General features: G+C 38.3%; 1 protein-coding gene across 2 annotated transcripts; it reads left to right on the top strand.

The window, feature by feature from the left end:
* Nucleotides 1–1,653: 1,653 nt before the first annotated feature.
* Nucleotides 1,654–24,235, top strand: SEC22A (SEC22 homolog A, vesicle trafficking protein). Of its 2 annotated transcripts, none has more exons than XM_068407730.1 (8): nucleotides 1,654–1,737; nucleotides 5,033–5,264; nucleotides 7,466–7,669; nucleotides 9,368–9,531; nucleotides 10,619–10,813; nucleotides 15,544–15,662; nucleotides 18,367–18,432; nucleotides 22,845–24,235. In XM_068407730.1, the coding sequence occupies exons 3-8, from the start codon at nucleotides 7,488–7,490 to the stop codon at nucleotides 23,043–23,045; spliced, it is 927 nt and encodes a 308-aa protein (XP_068263831.1). In that variant the 5' UTR covers nucleotides 1,654–1,737; nucleotides 5,033–5,264; nucleotides 7,466–7,487; the 3' UTR covers nucleotides 23,046–24,235. The 2 variants fall into 2 exon arrangements, with proteins under 2 accessions (XP_068263831.1, XP_068263832.1); XM_068407731.1 differs by having other exon boundaries at nucleotides 1,666–1,728.
* The last annotated feature ends 1,002 nt before the right edge of the window (nucleotides 24,236–25,237 follow it).

Below are 25,237 nucleotides of genomic sequence, written 5' to 3' on the forward strand. Positions count from 1 at the left end.
TCCTGAGCGAAGCTCAGTAAAGCCCAAAAGCCCAGAGTGTGAGGTATGTTACCTCTACCCCAACACTCTTTGCAATGCTACGAGCACTTGGATAGTGAAGTAGTAACAGATGGAAGGATAAATTAAATGGTGTTGGTGAGGAAATAAGCTGCTTTCATTGGAGATTTGAGCCAACAGACTAAAACTGTATGATACAGTAGGAAAACAGTAAAGTTGAAGAGCAATACAGGGAGAAAATTATTCTTTCATTGGTAAAGAAAGTAGTTTTAAAATAGGAACCTCACTTTGGGATTAGTAATGAAATTTGCAAACTTTCATTTTTGTATTGTCATTTATTGTTGAAACATGCCCAGTTGATTTGCCTGGAAACGAGAGTAGTCAGTCTAGCAGCTGGTGTCATCTCGGTGCACTTTTTCTGGTGACAACTACGTCACCATCATACATCCTCCCCATCAGCAGCCATGTTTGCTGCCCCATCAGAAAACACCTAACACATATCTTGTTGTTTATACAGCGCTAAGCATATGCCAAGTTCTATGTGCATCCATTAAACCTGGTGGAAATTGGCCAACTATAGTTAAAAGTTATTACACAGGAGAACCCCAAAACCACAATTACTAAACCTCAGTTCTTTTGAAAATGAGGCTAATTAAGAATTAGCCAAAGATGCGTAAAGCAGAGAACTAGCATTAGCGAGGCTGCCTCCCCGCCCTGACACACCGGGGGCTTTCTGCAACACGAGTGGTGTTGGGACACTTCAACCTCTTTGACCGACAGCTACAAACCCAGCCCAACTCCCCAGCAACCCAGCCAACATTCCAGGCTGCAGGGACGAAGTTCAGAGAGGCGCTGAAGATTAACGGGGCAGCCCTGTTCTGAGCGGTGGGGGAAAGCCTGCATGAAGCAGGCCTTCTAGAGCACAAGTCTTACGAGGAGTGGCTGAGGGAACTGGGGTTGCGTAGTCTGGAGAAAAGGAGGCTGAGGGGAGACCTTATCGCTGTCTACAACTACCTGAAAGAAGGTCATGGTGAGGTGGGGGTCAGAATGTTCTCCCAAGTAATGAGCGAGAGGACAAGAGGAAATGGCCTGAAGTTGCGCCAGGGGAGGTTCGGATTGGATATCAGGAACAATTTATTCGCTGAAAGAGTTGTCAAGCACTGGAACAGGCTGCCCTGGGAAGTGGTGGAGTCACCATCCCTGGAGTGATTTAAAAGACGTGTGGATGTGGTGTGGACTTGGCAGTGCTGGGTTAACGGTTGGACTTGATGATCTTAAAGGTCCTTTCCAACCAAAACGATTCTGTGGTTATATGAAGCGACGCCACCTTGAAGGAATGGGACCCACCGCGGGCTGGGGGAGGCACCCCCTTCTCCTCAGGGCTCCGGCGCCTGAGGAAACGGCGCCTGAGGCGCAGCACCGGGGCCGCGCCGCAGCCCGAGGGCCTCCGCCGGCTGCGCCTAGCAGTCCCCTGAGGCAGCGCTACCGGAGCGGCGCCGGCGCGGAGCGCCCTCAGGGCCGGCTCGGCCCCGCCCTGTCGCCATAGCGACGCTCCAGCCCCGCCCCGCGCCGCCCGCGGAGCAATGGCGCGTCCGCGTCCGCGTCACGTGAGGGGCGCTCCCCCGCCGGCGGGGGGGGCGCGGGGCAGACGTGGACAGTACCCACAATGCCTGGCGGGAGGCGGCCGCCGTGGCCGCGCGCCGGTGCCGGTGCCGCCGCCGCTCCGCTCCGGTGAGCCAGGTAGCTCGAGCCCCTCCCCCGCGGTGCCGTTGCTAGGCGACGCGGCCTGCCCGCCGCCCGGGGCCTGTGCCGCCCGGGGCCTGCTCGCCGCCCGGAGCCTGCCGGCGTGAGGGAGGGCGAGGGACGGGATGGTGCTGGAAGGTGCTGCCACAGGGCCCTGCGGCTGCCCGGTCTTCCTGGGCCGGGGTCTCGGGTGCCGCCTGCCTTCCCCTTCCGGCTCCAGGCCCGGGGCGGGGAGGCTGCCGGAGCGCCGCAGGACTCCCGGTGTGGGCGCGGGGCTGCTCTTGCGAAGCGAAGCGGCTTGTCGCCGGTTTCTCAGCCTTACGGGCCGCCGCCCTGCCGGGGGCTGCGGTGCGCCTGGGGCTGTCAGCCCGGCCGCGGGAGCCACGGGGGCGTCAGCCGGAATGAGAGAGGGGGGTCGGCGCGTCCCTCGGCACCGGCTGCCTCCGGCTTTGTCACTCGAGGTTTGCTGCCGGGGGCAGCGGGCAGGTGGGGTGCAGGAGGCCGTGGGTGGCAGTTCAGGCCTCTTCGTAAATGTCGTTTTGTAACAGAAGCCCGTTGTGGCCCGGATCTGCCACCCTCCTGGCTGGCTGTGTAGGCATCGACGTTTTGTATACAGTTTTGCAATCTAAAGCAGTGGGAACCCGTTTAAGTCGGTACCACACTACCTCTTGCAAATAGTGCAAATGATGGTGTCGAAGCCGCCATGTAAGTAGGTGGTAGACGGAGGGGTCAAGTTCCCGACCTTTGGGATGCAGCTTGTTCCGTTCCCTTAGTTTTTCAGAATCCTGATTCTGTTTCCAACATCTGTTTTTCCTCTGTTTTATGAGAAGGATTATATATGGGCTAATGGTTTAGGATTGTTTCCTTGTCTGGTCATACCTGATGATGTCAACGTGGCTTTATTTGTTGTGTCCTTCTGTAGTGCTTTAGTTTGTAATACAGATTTCTGAAGTATGCTGTAGAGTGGAAGAATTAAGACTCCTGCCTGCATAATGCAGCTGTGACAACCCTCAAAAGTGGGGACCATAAATTGTCCCACAGTATTGTGTATGCATGAAGCACAGAAACTGTATCTTCATTCTGCATCAAGCAGGTGTGCAGTTTGCAACCACTTCCCAACTTTATATTTTATGGAAAGTTGTCATGAGAGGCAGACATCCTGGCAAGAAATGCCTTCATTAAGTTGGTGCTGAAGGCCAGCAGGTGCAGAAGTATCCCAAGCAAACCATATTCACAGGTCACTTTCAAACACTTACGTGTAAAAAAAGTTATGAAAATATGTCAGATAGGTATAAAACAATTATTGTCAGATCAGAAATTGGAAGACCAATTCGTTACAAAAGAAGACTGGAACATATACTACTTTCTAGGACTTTTCTAGATGCTGGCTCAGGACCAAGTGCCATCATAACACACAAATAAACAAGATGATAATTGAATCCGTCTTCAAAAAAAAAAAAGCACTGTAAAACTGGCTCTGGTTTCCATCATCCGAATTTTCCTGCTCGTCGGGGGAAATGAAACTGAGACCACATATGATAGTTCCTTTCTGTGAAAGCAGTGGAGGTTGACATACGTATAATAAATTAGGGACAGCGGAGTAACAGAGGAATCACCGTTCCAGTTGGCTCTTTCCTGTCTGTGGCCAGCTTTCTCCATGTTCTTCTTTTCCATGAGTTCTCCCAGCCCTCATTTGCAGGGAGGGCTGTGAGGTGTCGGTGTAAGGGGAAATCAGTAAAGATGGGCCAGAAGTAGAAGCACACGGGGAAATGGAAGAATAGCACAAGCGTGGAGTGATGCTTCCATGGTGTACTCTCCCTGTAGTGTTTGTTTTAATAACCTGTGTAGTTTTTCTGTGAACTTTTCCAGTTGCCTCATGAATTCACATAATGTTTTAGCACTGACAGCATCCTGTGACAAGCCGTTCCGCGGGCTAACTGCATGTTTTGTGAAGAACCATCTATGGTACCCGTGAGCCTAACACCTCTGTCTGGATTTGATACTCCTTGGTTCCGGCGTAGAATGAGATCGTGAACCCAATCCCTGTTCATTTTTATTGGCCTGTAATGGATTTGTAGACCATTTGTAGTGGAAGTGCAGTCTTTTGATGTTTTCAGGTGTTTGATGGATATAGAATTTTGGAGGAAAACCTATGAAATTTGTAATGGTATGGTGAATTACTTTGTGCAGTTTTGAATAGATGTTTAAAAAAGACATTAAAAGGTAGTTGTAAAAACACTACAATATCTTCAATGTTCTTTCTTCAATCTCTACCTCTATAAATCTATATCAAATTTACCACTTGGCTCCTTCTGTAGAGCCTTTTTGTTTTTTCCTATATTAATACATTTTCAAGTAAGGCTGAATGTTTTGTTACAGTATGTGTATTACACATCTCTTCACATATGTGTGATGTTCCAGCCAAAGTGATTTTCTTTTATTAGCTTCATTTTTTAGATAGCTGTCTGATTCCACTGTTAGGGAGCTGAGGATAAAGTACATATTTTCACTGGGTGGATTTTTCAGATGAGAGTAACAAAACCTGGCTGACTGATGATCTTAAGACTGCATCTTAACACAACTTTTACCTTGTGTGATTTTGTAGTACATTAAGAGAATTGGTAGGTTTTAATGGAGGCTTATCTTCTCTTAGAGAGCCTAATTTCTCTAAATATAAGTAGAAGTCTTGAAGAAAGTAACCGATTTTTGTTCTAGATTTCTGCAAATATTTATTTACATGTAGAATAGACATAAAAATTGAAAGGATACCTCTAAAGGGGTCTTTATCCTTTGCTTTGTCTGTTGTCTGTGCATACATGCTGTTGTTAGTGATATTTATATTCTTTGTCCTTAGTTGTAGGAGTAGAGCAACTATTGTTAGATTGAATATTGAAGATTTTAATGCTTTGGAAATACAGCTGTGGTTGTGTTGTATTATGTTCCCGAGGTTTTCAGGTTTCTGATTGGAGGAGATTATAGATTAAATTTAGTGTATGGGGTGAATGATGGGATTCAGAGTCAAAGGTTGTGTTACCTTGAATTGCTCATGTACTGTGCAGACGAATACATAAATGGCTGGAGTGATGGAACTTCCTCAACTTCACTTAAAGAACATAGAAACATTTTAATATTTCTGTTCTAGTTTTCTTTTTACCTGAATACCTCTTGAGTAATCTCCCTGGGGTGTGTTCAGGCCTTTCTAATAAGCGTGCCCTCACAAAAAGAGCTGAAGAACATTGTTAGCCAGTAAATAATGTTTATTAACTTTTTCTGTTTGTTCTTATCTCATCAGATAGCTCAACATGAACTTTAATCATCAAGATCATTTAAAAAGTGAACAGAACAATATTTTTCCTTCTGAGAGCTGGCTACAGGATTCTGAGTTTCTCCTGCGGTGCTGTCCTATTTCCTACCTTTTCCTAAAACAGGACATGGAGCTAAGTTCCATTCTTCATATTAGGTGTGAATGAAGTTATTTGCTTCATCAAAGGAAATGCAGATCTGTGAAGTTACATTGTGTGCAAGTAAGTTAATGAGGGGAATTTTAAACTTCACTGTCATATCATTGTTCTTATGTTTATATTGATACAGCTCCAGGAATTCCCTTTCAAGACTGAGTTCCAAGTGGTAGAGGTGGTTATTGTTGGAGAACCATTACAGCTTAAAGCTCCTCTGCATTTTTACCATGCTCTTGAGCTCCTGCTGTGGTTACATGGTTAGCAGCATAGTTAAGAACATGAGTGCCTTGTGCTTTCCATGTGAATTGTCCTGCTGGGAGCACATGCATGAACTCAAATAGAGATAGGTAAAAGTTTCTACAACTGCAGGTTTAATTTCTAGAATGCTTCACTCCAGCACGCTAATCTAGAGCAAGTCCTAAAGTTGTTTTTTTTTCTGTTTTTGTGTCGAGCTGATCGAAGCACTTTGTACCAATAGGGAATTCTGTAGTGAAGTGCTGAAATAACAAGCGTACCTGATAAAAGCCCAGAGGTATTCGCTAGACTACAGGCAACAGTGGCTTCTGCTGCTGTTCTGACTTTGGTGAAAGTCTGATATGCTATACAAGTAAAATTAGAAGAGTATTAATTTGGAATTTATTTAGCTAATGTGATGCGTCTCAAAGCATGTTGAAGTTTGACTGCTGATGAAGCTGAATTTCTTAAATTGAAAATTACAACACATTTTCAGTGTTTTCATTATTATGTGCTTCTTTCTCTTTGAGGAGTAAATACTCTTGAAAAACCTGAATATTGAGTATTATTCAATAAATATCCTGATGTATATGTTACCTTTGGGTAGTGGGAATAGGGGAGGTGAGAGTTCAGGGAAGAATAGCTATTTCCTCTCTTTTATAAAGAGGCAGTGCTGTTTTGGGAAAATTTGGATTCCTGACTTTTCAGAATACAGTCCTTCAGTTGCTAAGGCTCGTAAAGCACCCTTAATGTCATAGTTTGAAAGGTGCTGTAAACATGTCAGTATTGCACATGAAAGCATATTTCAGCTGTATTCAGAAATCTGTTTTCTTTGCAGTTTGTGACTGTATGGAACCTCAGTAGCATCGTCTGAGGGAGGCAAAAATCTATTTTTGTCATAATCTCTAAGTGATAAGTGTAGTATATGGTAGGAGTCTGCAGAGCAGTGTTAAGAGTTGAGGAAGTGTTTGCTTTTGGCTTCATATAAATTCTAGCAGTTCGCCCACTTGCAAGAGGACAAACTTGTGTACTGATACTTAGCAGATAACTAATTCTTCTTTTAATGCTTGTCTTGCTAAACTTTTGGATGTTTTGGTTTAATGTAAGGTTTAAAGAACTTTAAAGTTTTAAAAATGTGTCTTCAGTCTTGAAAGACTGCAGGGTGTGTTTTTATACCGTTAAATGCCTGCTATAAATTTTTTCCTTTTGACGAAGAAATGTTTAAATACACAACTTTTTCTTTTTTAAGCGAGTATATTCCATGAAGCTTTAATTATTATGATTTGAAAATTAAATACAGTAAAAACATGTAGGCTTTGCAAGCACTATTTCAACCTGCTCAGTATTTGTGTAATACTGATAGAAGCATTTTGCAGATTTAAAGAAAATGGAGACTCAGATAAGAAAAAAGATGTTTCATGTGTAAGAAATTCTGTTGTGAGTTGGGAGAGCTGGATTACATTCCTTGCTGTCCCGATTCCTTGATTTCCTATTTGATAGTATGTAAGTTGTGTAAGTCTGTGTTTGTCAGTGTACTTAAGCATGTACTCAGTAACACAGTTTCGTGAAAGCGCATGAATATTATTGCTTGATCAAGACCTAGATCACTTTTCCATCTGGCATATCTCTACAGTACACATTTTTCCTCTCCAGCTATTGTTCTTTGTTTACACTATAATTGTTGTCTCACTAAACAAGAAGACTCACAGCTTGAAGGGTGCAAGCGCTACAGTAGTACTAAGGCTAAGTAACAGTGTTTCAGTCTCCACAGGTATCTCTAGGTGAGGATTTATGGCAGTTCAGATAAAAATATTTGAAAACGTGACAGATGTGCTGCTGCTTTGTGGTTCACGTAGACTTACTAGGTGCTGTTCAGTTAGGACTCTAATCTGAGTTACAGTTCAAAATCCTCCCTGTGCCCCATTTTAAGCATTAGTCCAGTGTACAGCTTGGGAAGTTTGATTAATCACAGTTAACTCCATTGGTTTTGCTTTTACCTTAATTCTGATTCCTCCTGATTTGTTTTGTTGCAGATTGTCGTTAACTCTGTTGGCAATGTCTATGATTTTATCTGCCTCTGTGGTCCGTGTGAGGGATGGACTCCCACTGTCTGCATCTACTGATTATGATCAGAGCATGGGAATGCAAGAATGTAGAAAATATTTTAAAATGCTCTCAAAGAAACTTTCTCAGCTTCCTGATAGGTGTACTCTGAAAACTGGGCAGTATAATATAAAGTAAGACTTCTCTTTTATGTATTTGTGACATCCTGGGTTGTGTCTGTCTGTAAGTTAAAAAGTTAACAGTTCATGTTAGAAATGATTAATCAAATTAAGGTTAATTCTTGGCAGTATTTATGCATCAGAAATTTAAAATTGACAAATTATAGTAAGATCTGAAATGTACTCAAACTTTGGTGGAAGTTCTTGTTTGAAATTGACAGTATTTTTATAAATACCGAAGTCCTTGACCTACTAGAAATATTTATTTAAATGTCAAGGTCGTTTCTGACATGAAAATGACCAGACTTGTTCTTCATCATGATAGTTCAACTAGTATTCATTTATTTTCTCTTTTTCATCTACACCATTTTAAGAAAGTACCCAAATACTTTCATAACCCAGTGTTTCTGAAAACTTGTGGTTATGATGTTATGGAATTAGGCCCTTTTATTGTACCTTCAGAATTTCTATTAACTTCAGAGAAAACATACCCTAAAAACTGAGCGTAACTCAATAATTATTTCATATGGCCCACGAGGAGTGAGGGAGTAGGAGGGGTGGGAATGATTTTTGTAGTGTGGAGGCAGTGTGTAGTAAAGTCTTGACTGGTTGAATGGAGCTTACCTATCCTACTGCTCCATCCAGCACTTTCACAACAATGCTTTTCGTTTCCTCTTCATGCTTTTGTGTTTTGACTATTTTTTAATAACTATTCCTAAATTTTTTGAGCTAGTCAATTTGATAGTGTACCTGCATGTCAACACTGATTAAGTAATAATTCAGAAGATGCTCTTTTTTCCCCTGTTCGCAGCATTGTATTATCATGAAATAGCTCTTTGAATCTATTGTTTACTCAGAATTTTGCTTTATATGTGACCTTTCTCCTTAGTATTGGTAACTAGGTGTACCTGTGTGTAGTTGGTAATTCGGTTGCACTTTGGCTGAGCTAAATTGGCTTATAAACTGATCAGCTTAAAAGAAACCTAAGAATCGGATAAAAGGCTTAGTCAAGAGTATTTTATTACTTTTGTCTTTGATTATGTTTAGTAGTGTAAGTTATGTACCAAGGTTTTGAAGAAATTTGAATGTTGTAAAAATGTGATCTCTACTTAGTGAATTGCCTAAATGCAAGAGGGATACGTGTATTGAAAACTGTTCCTTTCTAATTTCATATTTGCCATCTCTGGTCATCCTTGCAGCTATCTGTGGAGAGTGGTGAATCCCTTGTTCCACGGAACAGTTTTATTTCCTCACATAGTTTAGAAAGAACCAATTGCCCTCACCCCAGCTGTGAAGATACGTTTTTGCATTTTTGGGATTCACCAGGTCACATATTCTGCATTTGAGATGAATGAAAAGCGATTATGGGACAAGCCTGCTGTGTTTCTATATCCCAAAAGCTTTGTTACTTTATATTCCATGTATGTGAGGGTGTGTACATATGTGTACACACACACCCCTTATATATATACTTACACGTATATGTGTAACACAGCTTATCATGATGGTACAATGTGGTGTTAAAGTAAAACATTGCCTAAAATAAATTGTTTTTCTTCTAGAGTAGCGTTGGGCTTTTCAGTAAGCATTAATTCCTGTGTTACCCCAGGGCAGTTTTAGTGTTTCTGATTATACAATATGAGATCAGACTAGTGAAGCAGTGAATTACCTGGATTTAAATTTGAAATTTTGAATTTTTTGTCTCCACTATAGCTTTATCAGTTCTCTCGGAGTAAGCTATATGATGTTGTGCACTGAAAATTATCCCAGTGTCCTCTCTTTCTGCTTCCTGGATGAGCTTCAGAAAGAGTTCATCACTACCTACAATATGATGAAGACAAATACTGCTGTCAGACCGTACTGTTTTATAGAGTTTGGTAAGGATCTGACATTTTTTTCCCTTCATTCTCACACTAAGACAAATGAGTATTTAAATAGTTGTGCAGCTTAATGCACACAAACCAAAAATGTCCAAGGCAGTTTATAGCTGTATTTCAGGTGGATTTAGAATCTGATTTAACTCCCATTAGAGTCAATAAAGAAATAATTCTGTGGGCATTAAATTAGGCTAATAGAGTTTTACCCAAACTTGTTTATAATCTTTCTGTTTATTCCAGTAGGTTTTGCGTTAAGCCTTGTGTGACCAAATGTGGAGTTCATCTTCTAGTTAATAATACTAGGAGTTGTTTGACTTCATACCTGTTGAAGTAGTTAACCTGTAAAGGCATTGAGTCATAAATTTCTCAAGTAAAAGATTGCAATTTCATGTTTGCTCTTAGCTGTGCTGTAATTTTTGTTCAGTACATGAAAGGGAGAGATTTTTATTTGTCTTATGATATAGTGAAGCATTTAATCTTCTGTCATGCAAACTCCAAATACGACTAATCCCATATATACCAGATAACAGCTGTTATGGATTCCATTAATATCTGTTGCTTTAATACTATATGTTAGGCAGTTATTTTAAATATTCTTATAAAATGCATTAGAGGTTAGAATGTAGGTCTGTTACAGTTTTTATATCTGTATAACATGTTATTAATGTTCTCCACCTGAATATTTTTCAGGCACGTTTCATACTCAAGTAAGTTTATACTTGAATGCAGGAGTTAATTTTTTCCTAAGGATATTTACTAAACTAACAGAAAAGCTAGAATAAGTGCAATAAATCCATTGTATTAGCAATGCATTCAGTCTCATGCAGTGAAAAGTCATTAGTTTATTCACAGTTATTAAGTAATTAGATTTCTAGAGCTTAATTTTTTTTTTACTTCAGAATTAAATAGCCCATGATATATTAGTCAGAAAACAGAAATAGTATTAGAAATTCCAAGGTCAATGCAAGCATTTCAAACAACATATTTGAATTTGTGAAGTATGTAGTACATAAAGCCACATGGTCTTGAATTATGTAATTAACAAAAGTCCATAAGGATATACCTTTTTATTTTAAATTTTACACAGATAATTTCATTCAGAGGACCAAACAGAGATATAACAACACACGTTCTTTGTCAACAAAGATGAATCTTGCTGACATGCAGACAGAAATCAAGCTGAGACCACCTTATCAAATTTCCATGTCAGAGCTTGGTTCAGCTAATGGGTTCGCACATTTATCTGTGGCGGAATATAAGGGTACTGGTAAGATATCTGCAGGTAAGTTTCAGACTTTTGTTTTTTGTATCCTTAAATGAGACAGATGCAGGGTAGTAGAATTAATTTTTCTTTTGGATTTTTTTTTTCTTTAAAAAAAGCTTTTTTCCACCATGATGTTCTTAAAGCATAAAGCACCCAAGACTTTACATGTATTTTAGCTTATGTGTCTGTTTTGTCCTCTGCTGAAAGTGCATATCTTCCCAAGGCACTCAGAGAGGCAAATGGGTCTATTCAATGGACTGCTTTATTGAAGGGAAAAAAAAAGTCTACATGAAAATAAGCAAATGAAGATGAGCACTTAACAAGATGATCTTCTTTTTTTTTCTGACCTTTTGAGATCTATGAAAATTTTTATTATTTCTGCCCAGTAAGACCCAATGATGACATAAACTAAGAGCATAGTGTCATGAGTTACAGCAGCTGGAGGGAGAAGCATCACTTCAGGAAGCATCTGTGACAGTGAAAATCCAAAGCTGGCTAAAAGATCTACTCTCTAAAATAACTGCTTTGTGTATGATGTCAATAACAGCAATTTTGTATATACTTGCCACATGCATTTAACTAGTCATTGATTTTTTAAAACATTAACTGACTTAATGTAGAAGTTAAATATGGAATTGTGTGCTTGAACTGAGTTTAAGATTTGTGCTGTTAAGTGAATGCTCTGAATCAGTTTGAGGCCCACCTTTAGGTGTTTCCCAGCAGGACAGACAACTTAAAACTTGCCAAATCCTTGCACTAATACATGGAATCCACACGTGAAACTGACAGAATCTCATTTCAGGCTTCAAGTTTAGAGAAGCAAAATCATAAATAGAATCAAAGGAAGGGCTGCTTTTAATTGTTTAATATCTTCGCTTTTTTCCAAACAGTACCTCTGTAGTACTAGTAAGGCTAGTTATCCTGGACAGACATAACCGATGCCATTCACTTTACAGTGTTAGGGTGAAAATTGCAGTCGTAAAGCTAAACACTTCCTAAAGTTCTGTAATATGAGAGATCAGCTTAATTTTGTGCAGTTATATATATTTTAATATATATTTTACATATATATTATCTATATTTTAATAGGATCTCTTTGCCAGTGTATTCTCCTAATTACTCTACTTACTTGTAAAGTTTCCTTTAGAAGATCGAAAACTACTTTCTACTGAAAATGAAAAACAAACAGAATCGCTGGGGTGCCGTGTTTGTACTGCTGAGGCCCTGATCCTGAGAGTTTTAGGTGCTATGAGACAGTGTAGAAATGGCTTATGATCTCAGTATTTGCTATTTAACAGTATTAGAGATCAATTCTGGAAAATTAGTAAAGGAAATGTGTGAAGATGTTTAAATTGTTTAGACAAGTGGAATCTTTTAAGCAGCACCATATGTACCTTTAGTCTTCTACTACTGATATGTGCATCTTGTTTTTAAAGGTATGTTATGCTGCAATACCATTCTTTGGCCACTTCTGATGCTTATATTGTTACTTTTCAATGTTCCAGTGTAATCCTGGCTTGTGGAAGAGGTTATGAGGGCAACTGGTTAACTCTGAAAATTGTCTAGATTCAAACTACCTGTAGTTGGAAAAAGAAAAAAACAATTAGCATGAGAGAATACGCCTGTGTCAAAACTGGCTGTATTTTTAAAGTTGTCCGTGTAGTGGGAGATGAGGTTTTTACCACTTTTCTGAGTAAAAGTGTTGGAAGATCATATGGACCTAAATTAAAACGCGTAAGCACCACTTCTCTTTTTACTATAGAGTAAAATTAAACAATAATTGGCAGATGATCTTCCAATTTTTTTTTCACCTACCTTTCCACAACCTGTCTTACAGAAGCTGTTCTGTTGTCCTCTTCTCATTCTGTGTCAACTTTCTTTTTTTTACTCTCTTACTTTTAACTTTCTTCTTCTGAATTCCATAGATCTGTCTGTTCAGTTATCCACTTCCTTCCTTGAATTGCTGTAGAAACTCACCATCAAAGGGCTGTACATTATGAGAGGTTTGCATTTTGCTCCTTCACCTCTTCAAATTTTAGATGCTGTTGAATAACAGTGTCTTTTTTAGCACATCTGCTAATAGTTCTGTGATTCTTTACTTTCATTGCTTCTCTCCACCCTTGAAAGGAACTTTGGAAGTTTGCTACCCACTCAGTTGGCTAGACTTCAAAGTTTCTCCTTTGCTCTAAGGACAAATTCTCACAAAAAGATATGGTTTACCTAGTGTAATTTCCTGGATATGCTGTCCTGTTAAAAGTATGACTTGCTATAAGTGAATTGTGTTAAATCAAGTTGGATAGCACGCCGGGGAAGTTAGATGCAAATCTTGTTTTGCTACACGGAATGGCAGAATTTGATGTATTAGTTTTGGCTATGCTGATGAAGCATTGTCTGTTACTTGCTTACACTTGTAATTGGATATGTATCCAAGGTCTAGTGGCTAGGCCTGCTCTGTTGTTAAAGTAATTGAAAATAGCAGACCTATTCCTTTAGCGAAAGTTGTGCTGTGTAATGAGGAATAGAGGTAATTATTAAAGTGTGAAGCAGAAAGTGCAGATTATGGATAGAATTTTGCTTTAAAGGTGAATGTAGGTATTGGCAGACATTAGAAATAGGGCGACAGCATGCTGATGTGTGATGTTTTAGGTATTTATTTGGTTAGGATAAATTTGCTGTTTTCTGAGCTTTTTTCCAATGAAGGAGCAGTTCTCAAATCAAAGTTTCTTTTTGCTTGATGGTGTAGTCAATTTTTTTTTTGCTTTTATTTTTAAATAAGCATCCTTACAAGTAGTGCAGTTTCTCATATTGTGCAAACTTCCTAATTTTTTATTTAGATTTCAACATTTTAATTCAAAATTTGTGCTTTATTTGATCCTTGGCTTGTGTTAGAGAGTTTTTGATATGGCAATTATCATCTCTCTAAGATCTATGGATGTACTGACTCAAGGTCAGTTGTCCTTTGCCCCGCCTCCTCTGACACTCCTCCTTCCTTCTTCTGGTTTTCCTTTTATTTTTTTTTGTATTTTGGTGACTCTTGTTGCTTTGATTGTAACACTAAAATTTATTAAACCCTGGAGAGCTTGATGGCATCAGTAGTGGTATGCAACGTCCTTTAAAGTTTTGGGGTTTATTTTCATAGTTTAATAAGAGAGAAAAGTTACTGTTTTATGATCCTTCATAGACTGTCTTGATTTCGCTGACAAGACTCTCTACTTCTCCCCCCGTGGTTCTCAAAGAGGTGTTTTAAATGCCGTTTTAACACGCGATGTTTTAAAGTTACCCTGATGGCTGGGAAAATGAGGTTGTCTGGAGAGCTATGCTTGGAGAGCAGTGAACTGATTTTATCCACCGGTTAGTGAAATGCAGTGACTTTTGTCTAAAAACAGTCATATACGCCTTCAGCTTTTTGCCAGTGTCTAAATGAGGTGGTTTAAAAAAACCAAACAAAACAACCAGTTACAAGTCACTGAAAAAGAATGGTTTGGTATGCAAATAGCATGTCTAACCTTAACTGAGTAATTGCTGTTAGTATTCCTCTCATATGCACTACAGCTAGAAAAGCAATAAGCTCTGGAAGTTAAACATGGGTTATGCTTTTGTTAAAAAAAATTTAAAAATACTGATTACACTATTAAATTCAGCACAAATGCATTAACAACTAATTTTGTGTTTTATTTTTAAGTTATCACACACTCGTAATTAGAGAGCCCTGTCTGCTTATCAATGTGAAATAGCTTTTGTCATTTTTTCTTTAGGTTCTGTAAGTTCATAAGCTGTTTGAAAAGCCTTTTTCCTGGATCTGTGCAATGCAAACAATCAGGATTGACACCCCTCTCTCTATTAATGTTACAGTTCATTAACCTCATTGTTCACATCTTTACGCTTCGTTGATTTGAACAGAATGATTTAACTATGGCTCAGTACCCCTATTGTTTTCCCAGCGTTGCCTAGACTGTTAAGAGTTTTGCATTGTTTTTTTCATATTTGATTTCTGTTATTAATTATGGAAAGGGACACTAATGAGGAACATACACAACGTTTATGTACTTGTGACCCTAGCTAAGTCCAAAAGAGTGGGTGTGCATAGAAAGAAAGCGTGTTTTAATTTTAATATGTTTTGTAGGAGACTTCTAAGCACTATCTGGAAGGTCTGTATAAGGTTGTAATACAGATACTAGCTTAGTTTCAGAGCTGTCTTTTTATTTGTATCTTTGGTAGCACTCACTGGCTGTATTTTTTAAGGTAGGGGACTGTAATAGCTTTGCCTTAGAGTGTTCCATCCAGCAAACAAGCTAAATCTGTCTCAATGGCTCTGCTAATGCATTAGTGTTAAAGAAAAGTGGAGGTGGTGAGAGGAGCTCTTAAGTACGTGACTTATTAGCTGGTTACTAATTGTAAACAAATTTCACTAGCAAATGCATCATTTGCCATTGATTTCCGGGCATGTTTGAGCATCTTTCAGTACCATACTGAACAAACTGAGTGTATTGAGTTAAAGACTAAATATAATAAGACAATTATATATGTGAATGGAAGGAAAGTGTACTTTTTGTTAAACCTTGTGTTGAAATATTTAAAGTGTTTCTTCTTCTTTTTAGAAAAAAAGATTGTGGTTTTTTTTTTTGTAGTTTGCTTCAGTGATCTCTTCTTGAGCTAGAAGCCACTGAAAAATGAAATTACTATTTTACTAAATTTCTAAAGACATTGCTTTGACCTTTGATATCTTTTTTTGATCTTTTGCTTTGCAGCTCCTCATCAGCGTCTGGAACCTGTGACTCTGTCAGGGATTGTCTCATTTGTACTTAGTCTGTTATGTGGGGCTTTGAATTTAATTCGTGGCTTTCATGCCATAGAAAGTCTTCTCCAGGTATTGTACGTGTTTATGAATTTAAGAGTTATGCATCATAGGAGTCATAATATCACCTTAGAAGATGCTTGCTATATGAACTAAGTCTTGCCAGTTTTATTTTCAGAAATATTGTTTGTGAGGTCAGACCTCTGTTTATGAAATCTATATCGTTTATGCATCCTTCTTGAGTGTGCTGCATCATTCTTTGAGGCTGTGAGTTTCAAAAGCAGTAGAAGGTGGGTGGCCGACTCCTTCCCTAGGTACCTTGGTAGCAGTGAGTATGAGAACATAATGTTCTGTTTTCTAAATTTATGCCAGGATATGAGACGTTTAATTTTAATAGATGTTATTTAAAAACACTTGAGAGAAATGATGAACAGCTTTGAAAATCTGGCCAATTTTTTGGAAAGGTCCACAGAGCAGGGATCTTTAAACAGGTTTTGTAAAATTGTTTTTTAGAAACCGTTTTTAGTTTTTGTTTGTTTTTAATAAACCTTCTTAAGTAGGATGTGTATTTCTCTGTGTGTGCTGAAAAGATAAATGTAAGGGAAACTGTCAAGTGATTTCTTCTAAAAACCCTCCCCTAAAACAACACCACCCCCTTCACCAAACAACCTGCCCAACAAACATGTATTTGTTTATGTGAACTCTCTGCTCTGACTCTCCCTATAGCCTTTCAGTTTCTTTCTATTCCATTTCTTCTGCTAGTTGTATTCTCATTGCTACAATGAAAATAATAGTGGTTAATGATTTCAAGCAGTTCCAAGTGAATATGCTGGTAGTGCTTGCAAGCAAGCACGCACAGGAAGTTCATGTGTGTTAGAACAAAAAAAGAGACTTTTTTAAGTGGCTCTACTGTTGTGGTGATGGAGGTAGAAACTAAAAACCCCATGGAAGTTTTCGGAGAGAAAATGGAAATCTTCCTTGGCTGATAGATAATCTTTTATTCAAACTTATATCTGGACTTCATAACTGCAATGCTTTTGATACCTAATGGATTTTTTAGGGAAGGTAAAGAAGATGACCTGTATTCCAGCTGTCATACGTAATTATTGATACACGTAAAGATTTAATAAAGCAGTAATATTTGAGGTCTCAGCATTTTCTGAAGACTATTGAATAGATGAACAGGGTTAATGAAAGTGTTCCATGCTAGGTCCTTCTTATGAGTTGTATTTGGTTTGTTTTTTTAAAGAAAAACCAAGTGTGAAATAGTGAACATACTTCTCTACTTTGTCCCTAATTAGATTTTTCTGTTATGCACAATTCTCAGTTTATAAGTAGGAATGAATTGGAAGTACACTGTAGTACAAATAGTGCTGAACAGATTTCTACCACTTAGTGTAATGTTTCTAGAACTTGTTTTGTTACCTTTCCACAGCTGATTTTTTAAAAAGGAATGCCAGTGTTAGATTAACCTATTGAACTGATGATAGGGCAGCCAATTAATTTTATTCTATATGTTATTGCATCTGGAGGTAATAGATGGCAGTATAGATGGAAGATATTTTTTCGTTTCTGACAAATGAGGCACACTAAAAATCCATTAAAATTTCTCTTAATTTACTTTATTATGGAAAAATCCACAAGGTTTAGAGAGAAATAATCCAAAACATGATTAATGAAACTTCTTCTGAGAAGTCATTCAAAAGCTTCTCTCTGAACAAGTGTTTCCTTTATAATCAGTGGTTTTATTTGGGTGTTAGCAAAATTGTTACGCTCTGTAGCGATACTCCAGCAAATATGCAGTGGCACTGGGGCAAAGATTTATGTATGGTTTAGGAGTGTACTGCATTGTGTGGGTAAGTTTATGTGCAGACGTACAAACTTTTCCCTAGTCAACACTGTAGTTGCAAATGCTTCACACTGAACATACTCTGAGCAGAAACAAGTTGTAGTTCTGAGTGGACCACCTTCTTCTCAAAATGAATTCCACTTTCAAGGAAGAGCATTTGCATGAGTACCCGTTGTTCTCCTGGGAAAGTTTTTCATTGTCGCAGATGTTTGTTGTAAATGCAGTTAGAATAATCACTGAGCATGTAAATGTATACTGCTCAGCTCTATAGAAACTATTAACAACTGTTTGAATAAGTTGGAAGGAAATTTTTTGGTTTTGTTTTTTGAACGTATAGTGGAAAGACCTATCACTTCCAAGTAAATTTTTCCATCTTTTCCTTCAAGAAAACTTAATTTTCCAATAGTCTTTCCGTGGTAGATTCATGTGCTTTTGTTTGTTTTCACTGCCATGAACACAGAGCTGCCGGCATTATTCTCTGTGTGGAATTTTACCACACCCTGGTGGCCAGTTTCTGTCTTTTCCTTTTATCTCATTTCCATTTTGTGAAGCTGGAGGAAGGCACGATTCTGCAAAGTTGTTATTAAAGGTAGTTACCAGTGTTTAGACTCGAATTTTCAAAGGCATCTGGAGAAAGTAAGTGTCCAGTGTTAGAGCTGGACTGCCTTTAAGGCTTTTGAAAATCTCTGCATTAGTTGTCTATTGTGAATAAGCATTTTGGTCAGATTCCAGATCAGGTGGATTTTTTCCAGACATACAGGTAAGCAATGATTAGTGCTAACTCTTTTGGTTTAGCATAGTATAGAATGATTATAAATCTCTAGGAGACACTATTTTAGCATATATTAATGAATAACTTTCATACTGTAAATATCTGGTATTTCACTGAAACATTATAAAACATGGGGTTTTGTTTTATTTTCACAGAATGAAGGTGAAGATTTCAGCTATGTTATTGCATTTTTTCTTGGAACAGCAGCCTGTTTGTACCAGGTGCGTTCTTCTGCTTCATAATTCACTACAGTTTAGAAACATTACCCAGTCATGTATAAATGTCATCATGTTTTCTTAAATGTCACAGATACTTGAATAGGATGATTATAAAAATAATTTTGGGTCAGTTTTATTTAGTTAATCATAAACTGTCATTCAGTAGACTGATACAAAGAGCTTCTGTTTGCTGTCATTTTTCTCCTGTTAGTTGATTAAGAGATTTGGTATGCTTTTCTGTCTGGAGCTTACAATTTATCTCTAAAGTCACATGGAGGTTATGTCATTTCCTTAATGTAATAGTTTCATAGTTCAAGTAAATCTAAACATCTGAACAAATGCCTTACTGCTGCTTTCCTTTGAGAAGACTTGAAGTAAATACAGTAATACCTAGGCACTACACCCCAGAATTTTCCTCGCTTTGTACATTATTGTGCATCTTCTTCCTTCTCGAAGCTTTCAGCCACTTTCCACTATGTTTTCCTTCTCCTGTCTGATGTTTCACGTTGCATCAGGTCTGCGGGTTTTCTTTCTGCATCTGGATTTGACTTTCCCATACAATTTGTAGTAAGGTGTTCTGGTGCCCATTGGCATTTGTCATTCAGTGACACTACTGTTATGTTTAGCTATGACTATAATGTCTGTCATGCTCAACTGCTGTTATTACAATTCCTTTGACTTTTAATCTCCTGCACGTGGAGTGGAGTATGCAGTTTCTACTTGTTTCCATGTGCCAATGTTTAGTAGAGTGTCAGACTGTAAAATAAAATAATATCTCAGGATTTTCATTTTATATCAGCCTTTCTATCAGTCAGCCTTTTGTCCAGGTTACCTGTAATCTCCATTCTCTATATCTCTAGCAAAATGTCACAGTACAATTTGTATTCTTCACCACTGATTGACTTTTCATCAGCTTCTGCCTTAAATAATTCTTCAGATCAGTGTTAATTTTCCATGCCAACAGTCTGTTCCATATCAGATAAGGTGGAGCTCCTCCATTCTTTTTTGTGTGAAAAATACACATTCTTCCCTCCTCTACCAAATTAGAAACCTTATTCTTTATAAAGTATTCATGTCTGTGCATTGAGACATAAGGACATAATGTCTTTCCCCCACTGTCTGACTTGAATAGATCTATTTTAAAGAAAGAATCCATGCAGCTCGGAATGCAGGCTTTTCCTTAATATTCAAAATATATCTGTCAAGACTCTTGTGTGATTCATACAATATGTAATTGATCATTTTTCAAAACTAAGAGGGATGGCAGTTCTATGGCATGTTCTGATGTTCTTTTGCCACATTTAGGAGTTCAGGAGGTTAATTCCATACGTTGCATGACAACACATTTCGTTATCGTTCACTCACAAGGCTTCCATAATGTTGTATTCTCTTGTTCAGTTAATAACAACATAGCAGTGTGTTTCTCTTTCTAGTTTCCAAGAAAATGTTTCTAAACAAGGTGTGCAGGCAAAAAACGTGACTTACATGGAACAGGATGTTCTAGGCTCACTAACATTCAGTGTGCAATGATGAAGAATGTAATTTCATCATGATCGTTAGGAGCCAATAAATGCCTAAAGTGAAGAGTTTCTATGCCAGCTCTTTTTGCATTTGAAATGAAGCTCTTTGGACCAGCTCTGAAAACCAAGAATGCAAGTGAGAGTAGACAGCACAAAGAAAATCCCCTGCTTCTTTTTGAAGTATTGTAGTAATACGTGGGATGTATTGAGTGGCCCGTTAAGGCTGCAGGCATATATCTTTATGTATCAAACTGAAATAATAATAGTGTTCCCTTTACATTTTCATGTACGGTATGTGATCTGTATATTTTTAGATTGTCTAAGGAGAAAAGTAGCAACTGTTCTAGCATTGTGGAGGAATGGTCCATCACCATCAGCATCTACCGTACACTCTCTACTGCTACCAGTATTTAGGTTCACTTTTATATTGAAATCGAATGTAAAGCTTTAGGACACTTTCTTAGCAGCATTAAAATATAAACTATGATTTTTAATTGTCTAAGGTTTTTTACATCTGGTTGATTTTTTTTGTACCCTTCAAAGTGCCATTTTCCAGTAAACTCTTAAGTTATTCTATTTCTGGTTTATGGCCTATTTTGCTTATAAAATTGTAACTGAATATCGCAACACTGACAAAAGAGCAATGCTAGTGTTCTCAGGGTAAAATAACTAAGATTAGGAGCTCTGATAATCATAGAATCATAGAATGGTTTGGGTTGGAAGGGACCTTAAAGATCATCTAGTTCCAACCGCCCTGCCACAGGCAGGGACATAATATGTCCAAGAAGTCGAGAATTGCCTGTTCCAGTTCATCTAGAGCTGACATGTCTAGTGTTCCTCCATGGTTTCTAGTCTCTTCTAAAGAAAAAAGTGTGCAAAAGTAACAACTGTCTCAGTTGTACCTGAAGGGCAGAGTATTAGGAGCTGAGCTTCCAGTCATTTCTTAACATTTGTTAAAAATAAATAAATCTTAAAAAATCAAAAATCAAAATCTTCTCTGAAGTAGCATAGGAGCCTTCTACATAAAAGCGTGCTCAGTAATTGCTGTGCTAACACCTCCCTTCAATAGAAGAAAAAAAAGCCCTCAGGAATTTCATAACAGCTCTTGTTATAGCAAGGTATTAAAACCACAGTGTTTTGGCCTTTGGACTGGTGCTCTGTTTTGTAAGTGGCAAATCTTCTAGCATCTCGGACCTAGACTAATGAAAAAATAAGTCCCAGAAGTCATTTAAAACAGATCTTCAGTAAAATTCACAGTCATTCGACATCATGTTGCAGTGACATTTTTAAACTTCTGTGGTATTTTTGGTTTTGAAACCCTTCATGTTTATTAATCATTTTGATGAAGCATATCCTGACTCTTTATTTTAATCTTGGAAGCAGTTACACTTCTGCATATGTTGTCAGTGGTGGCGCTGACGCTAGGAAATTATCTGAATTCTTATTGCTGAGATACTAGAACCAACTAATTGCTCTTTTAGATGTGATTTGTAAACCTGTCAACCCAAGTAGGTTGCATTTGCTCTGCTCAAAATGGCCAAGCAGGTTCAGAGGAATTCCATCTAGACTCTGAAATGCGCAGATTACTTATATCTGGTTTTTCTTTGCTTTGGAGGAAGGACGTACAAATCTTACCGATATTGTCAGTACTCACATCTCTGAAGATATTTAGGTATCGAAAAATCACAAGCAGTTTTATTAATCTGAGCCACAGTTACAGTGGAAATGCATGCTTCATTAGAAAGTGGTTACATTTCAAATAGAATATAAAGTAACCTCAATGAATTGCATTGTTCAGTTGTAAGTGTACAATGCTTTTGCCCTTTTTTGAGGAACATGAAAAATGAAAAAAAATAAAGTAGTGTTTCTCTGATTCTGATAAAATGTGGCAAATGCTCAAGAAGAACAGAAATGACACTTAGATAATCTGATGATGAATGCTGTTAAAAAAATTGTGTGAGCATGGTTATATATCCACTGGGAACAGATTTGGAATACAAAGTAAGCCCAAGTGATGTTGTTACCTACCTTGAAGCACAGCAGAAACTCTCTTCATCAGGTCGAAATGGCTAGAATCCAGAGAGGGCAGACAGTTTTTTTGTGGAAGTCAAGGAGGTAGTTTGAACAATAGCAGAAGTAAAAATAATGTCCACAAAAAAAGTACTGGACATCTCTGTCCTTTTAGAGATAAAATCTGAAGTGAGATACTCAAACAGATTTCCAGTTGCAGCAGGAAGAAGGCAGAGTGGGAAACTGTGGGCAGTCCTGACATTGTGTTACACCACAGCGTGCAAAAACTGACCCTTAAAGTGTAGAACTACAGTAGAGTTGTGTATTTCTCCCCAAATGTGATCCATCTTGCAGCACCCGAAGAAGGACAGTGGATATATGTGGACCTCTCCGCATCCACCAGTTAATCCTCTTCATTAACTCTAAGAGGACACTGGGCTGGTATCTGGGGGATTGCCTTGTGCTGAGTGTTCCCGTCTTCAGGGCCCTGGTATTTTCCCTGTCCTTCCCACTGCTTTGCCTGAAGAAGACTTAACACTGGCTCATGTTCCTTTGCCGTTGCTGGGGTGGAGCAGGGTGTATTTTGACCAGAGACTGCCAGGAACATCCACTTTGCTTTGTCATGAGCCACTCATTATTGCAGGTTGTAATCAATTATTATGAGAGAATTGTTCTCAAAGGGCATTTAATGGCAGCAAAATGTAACCTTGTATTGATATCAGGTACTTTTCACCCTTCCATGACAGCTAAATTGCTACTGTTCTTACATGTTTGATTTAGAGTTTTACTTGTTTCTGTTTTGTAATTTCTCGATGACGAGATAATGTTTCTTCAGTGGAAGTTATTTTCCATGTGGTAATCCGATTCCTTTTTTCTTCCTGACAGTGTTACCTATTTGTATACTACACAGGCTGGAGGAATGCCAAATCCTTCCTGACTTTTGGGTTAATTTGCCTGTGTAACATGTATCTGTATGAACTGCGCAACCTGTGGCAGCTCTTCTTTCATGTGACTGTGGGAGCATTTTCTACCTTACAAATTCGACTGCGACAACCACAGGGAAAGTCCCCTGATTACAATGTCTGACAAGTCCTGGAACATTTGGAGGCAGTCTTGTTCCAACAGTTATTCACTCTCAGGAATGTAAAGCTGTTCTGCAAAAGAAGAAGCTGTCTAGATGGGGCTTTTTGGTTTGGTGTTTTTTTTGTTTTTTTTTTTTAAAGAAGGACACAAAAGAATACAGGACTAGAGGAGGAAAATGGGTCATATCCATGGAGTGAAATGTATGTAGGGACACCAAGATTGGGGAATTTGACTGGTGGCATAAAAAAAGCTTCATTCAAAAGTATGTTAATGGAAGGAATGTACTGAGTATATATATTCTGCATATTGTGCAAGCTCTTCACTTCCAAAATCAGTTTTGCCTTTGTGAGGCAGTAGGGGATAGGCTGAATAAATAATAATAATAATGCTATTGCATATTAGCAAACTAGATTTGGAATATGTAAGATGTTAAATTTTGGGATGTTTTGTTTCACATTGACATATATGTGAATGTTTTCTTAATTAAAATGTAAGCTGGAAACTCTCCGTTTCTGCCATCAGCTTTATGGCACCTCTGGCCCTCTGTCTAGTGCTATAAATACTTTAACATTTTTTCATTTATGTTTTCCTTTTAATTATCCTTTGATCTATGTGGACAGGGTTTCTTTTTAGTAATTATTCAAAAGGTTCTGCCACTTAACCTAGGATTTTTGCACGCTGCTTCTGTTTGAACTCTGGAAAGGTTGAAAGGAAATGGGTTGGTGAGTAAATGGAGTGACTTGTACTTGTTGGGACTATTCTTCTTCTTTTTATATACTTTTAGAAATGGATGAATAATTAGCTCAAACCTGAGATAAACAACTGATGACAGGAAAATAATAAATCAGTCTGATTAGCTTAAACAAGAAAAGACCAGGGATTTGGTTTATTCTTCTGGCTTTATGGGTTGGGTGTTTTTGTGCTGGAATAGAACTTCATTGATCTAGACCTGTGTTTGAGAGAACCGTTGTATACTCCTGAAGTTTGTGATCAATTAGCAAACCCCAAACGCTTAGAAAATAGCAACCATATAGTACCACCATCAGTTACACTGGGTTTTTTTACCATATATGACAATTTATGATGTTTCATACTGTAGAAATAGATATAGATAGATTTTTATATGTGACCTGGAATAACGTAGGAGTTCACTGAAATGCTGAAAACAAAAAAAAAAAAAAAGAAAAAAGCAAGCTTTAATGGCAGGGAAGTTGTCGTGCTGCTTGTGTTGTTGAATTTGGGGATTGGCAGAGCTTTGCTGTGCTATGAAGTGTTGCTCCAGGCAAATTTATTTGGGCACTTCATACCAAAATGTTAGGTGTTTCAGTAAGTTATTTAGTGTCAGATTGTGACCAAGAAGAAAGGAGCTAGATATTTTCCTTTCTTTTTAAAATAGGTGGTATTAGTCAAGAAAATTACACATAATACAACCAAGAAGAATTAGAGAATGAAATTGTAATTCAAACTGAACAGGAGCAATATGTATTACATTCTTCGTAGTGTGTTTCTCAGACTGGTGTCTGAGATCAAGACCTTGAAGATACCTTGGCATGCAGCCTCAAAGATTGGTGTTGGAGGTGATGTGCTTTGCAGTTAACTCTCTTCCCTCCCCACTTTGAGACAGAGAAGAAGAATGGTCTGCTTTTGTTTTGGGAATCCAGAAGATGGGGAAAAGATAAAGAGGAGGACTGGACTGAAGCATACAAGAATTTTAGGAAATATTTACACCACGAGTATTTTAAAATAAGAACAGAAACCAGCCTTTGTGTAGCACTGAGAAGTTTGCTTGTGTTAGCATTCAGTGCACCTTTCTGAACTCTGGACACCAGAAGAGGTGAAAAGCAGTCTTTTACCATTTTAAGTCAATGATTGAAAAATATAGCTATTCATGTTTTAAGTATAAAACCAGGTTTTATCTTGCTTATAGAGTCTAGAAGAGTCCTTATACCTAATCTTTTCACTTCACCTCCATTGATAGGCCGGGAAGCTATTATGAATGCGTGAAGTACTGCTTAGTTTTTAACTCAGGCTGTTGTGCACATGAAGAATTTTCTGTTGCATCATTTCTTCAGTTGATATGTTGGCAGAGAATCTTGTTTTCTCTGAGACACGTTCCCTTCCTGCTGTTCCTAAAGGTGCATTGTTAAGGAATGAAAACTTCCTTTGTCGTAGCATCTGGAGCCGTTATTCCATTC

This window comes from Nyctibius grandis, chromosome 9 (genome assembly GCF_013368605.1).
Source record: "Nyctibius grandis isolate bNycGra1 chromosome 9, bNycGra1.pri, whole genome shotgun sequence".
NCBI lineage: Eukaryota > Metazoa > Chordata > Aves > Nyctibiiformes > Nyctibiidae > Nyctibius > Nyctibius grandis.

Bases quoted from the DNA above. Each gene is read 5' to 3' on its own strand.
- SEC22A (XM_068407730.1), top strand. From the start codon at position 7,488: ATGTCTATGATTTTATCTGCCTCTGTGGTCCGTGTGAGGGATGGACTC. The intron at 7,670-9,367 runs GTAAGACTTCTC...TCTCCACTATAG, and splicing joins ACTGGGCAGTATAATATAAA to CTTTATCAGTTCTCTCGGAG. The intron at 10,814-15,543 runs GTAAGTTTCAGA...TTTGCTTTGCAG, and splicing joins TACTGGTAAGATATCTGCAG to CTCCTCATCAGCGTCTGGAA.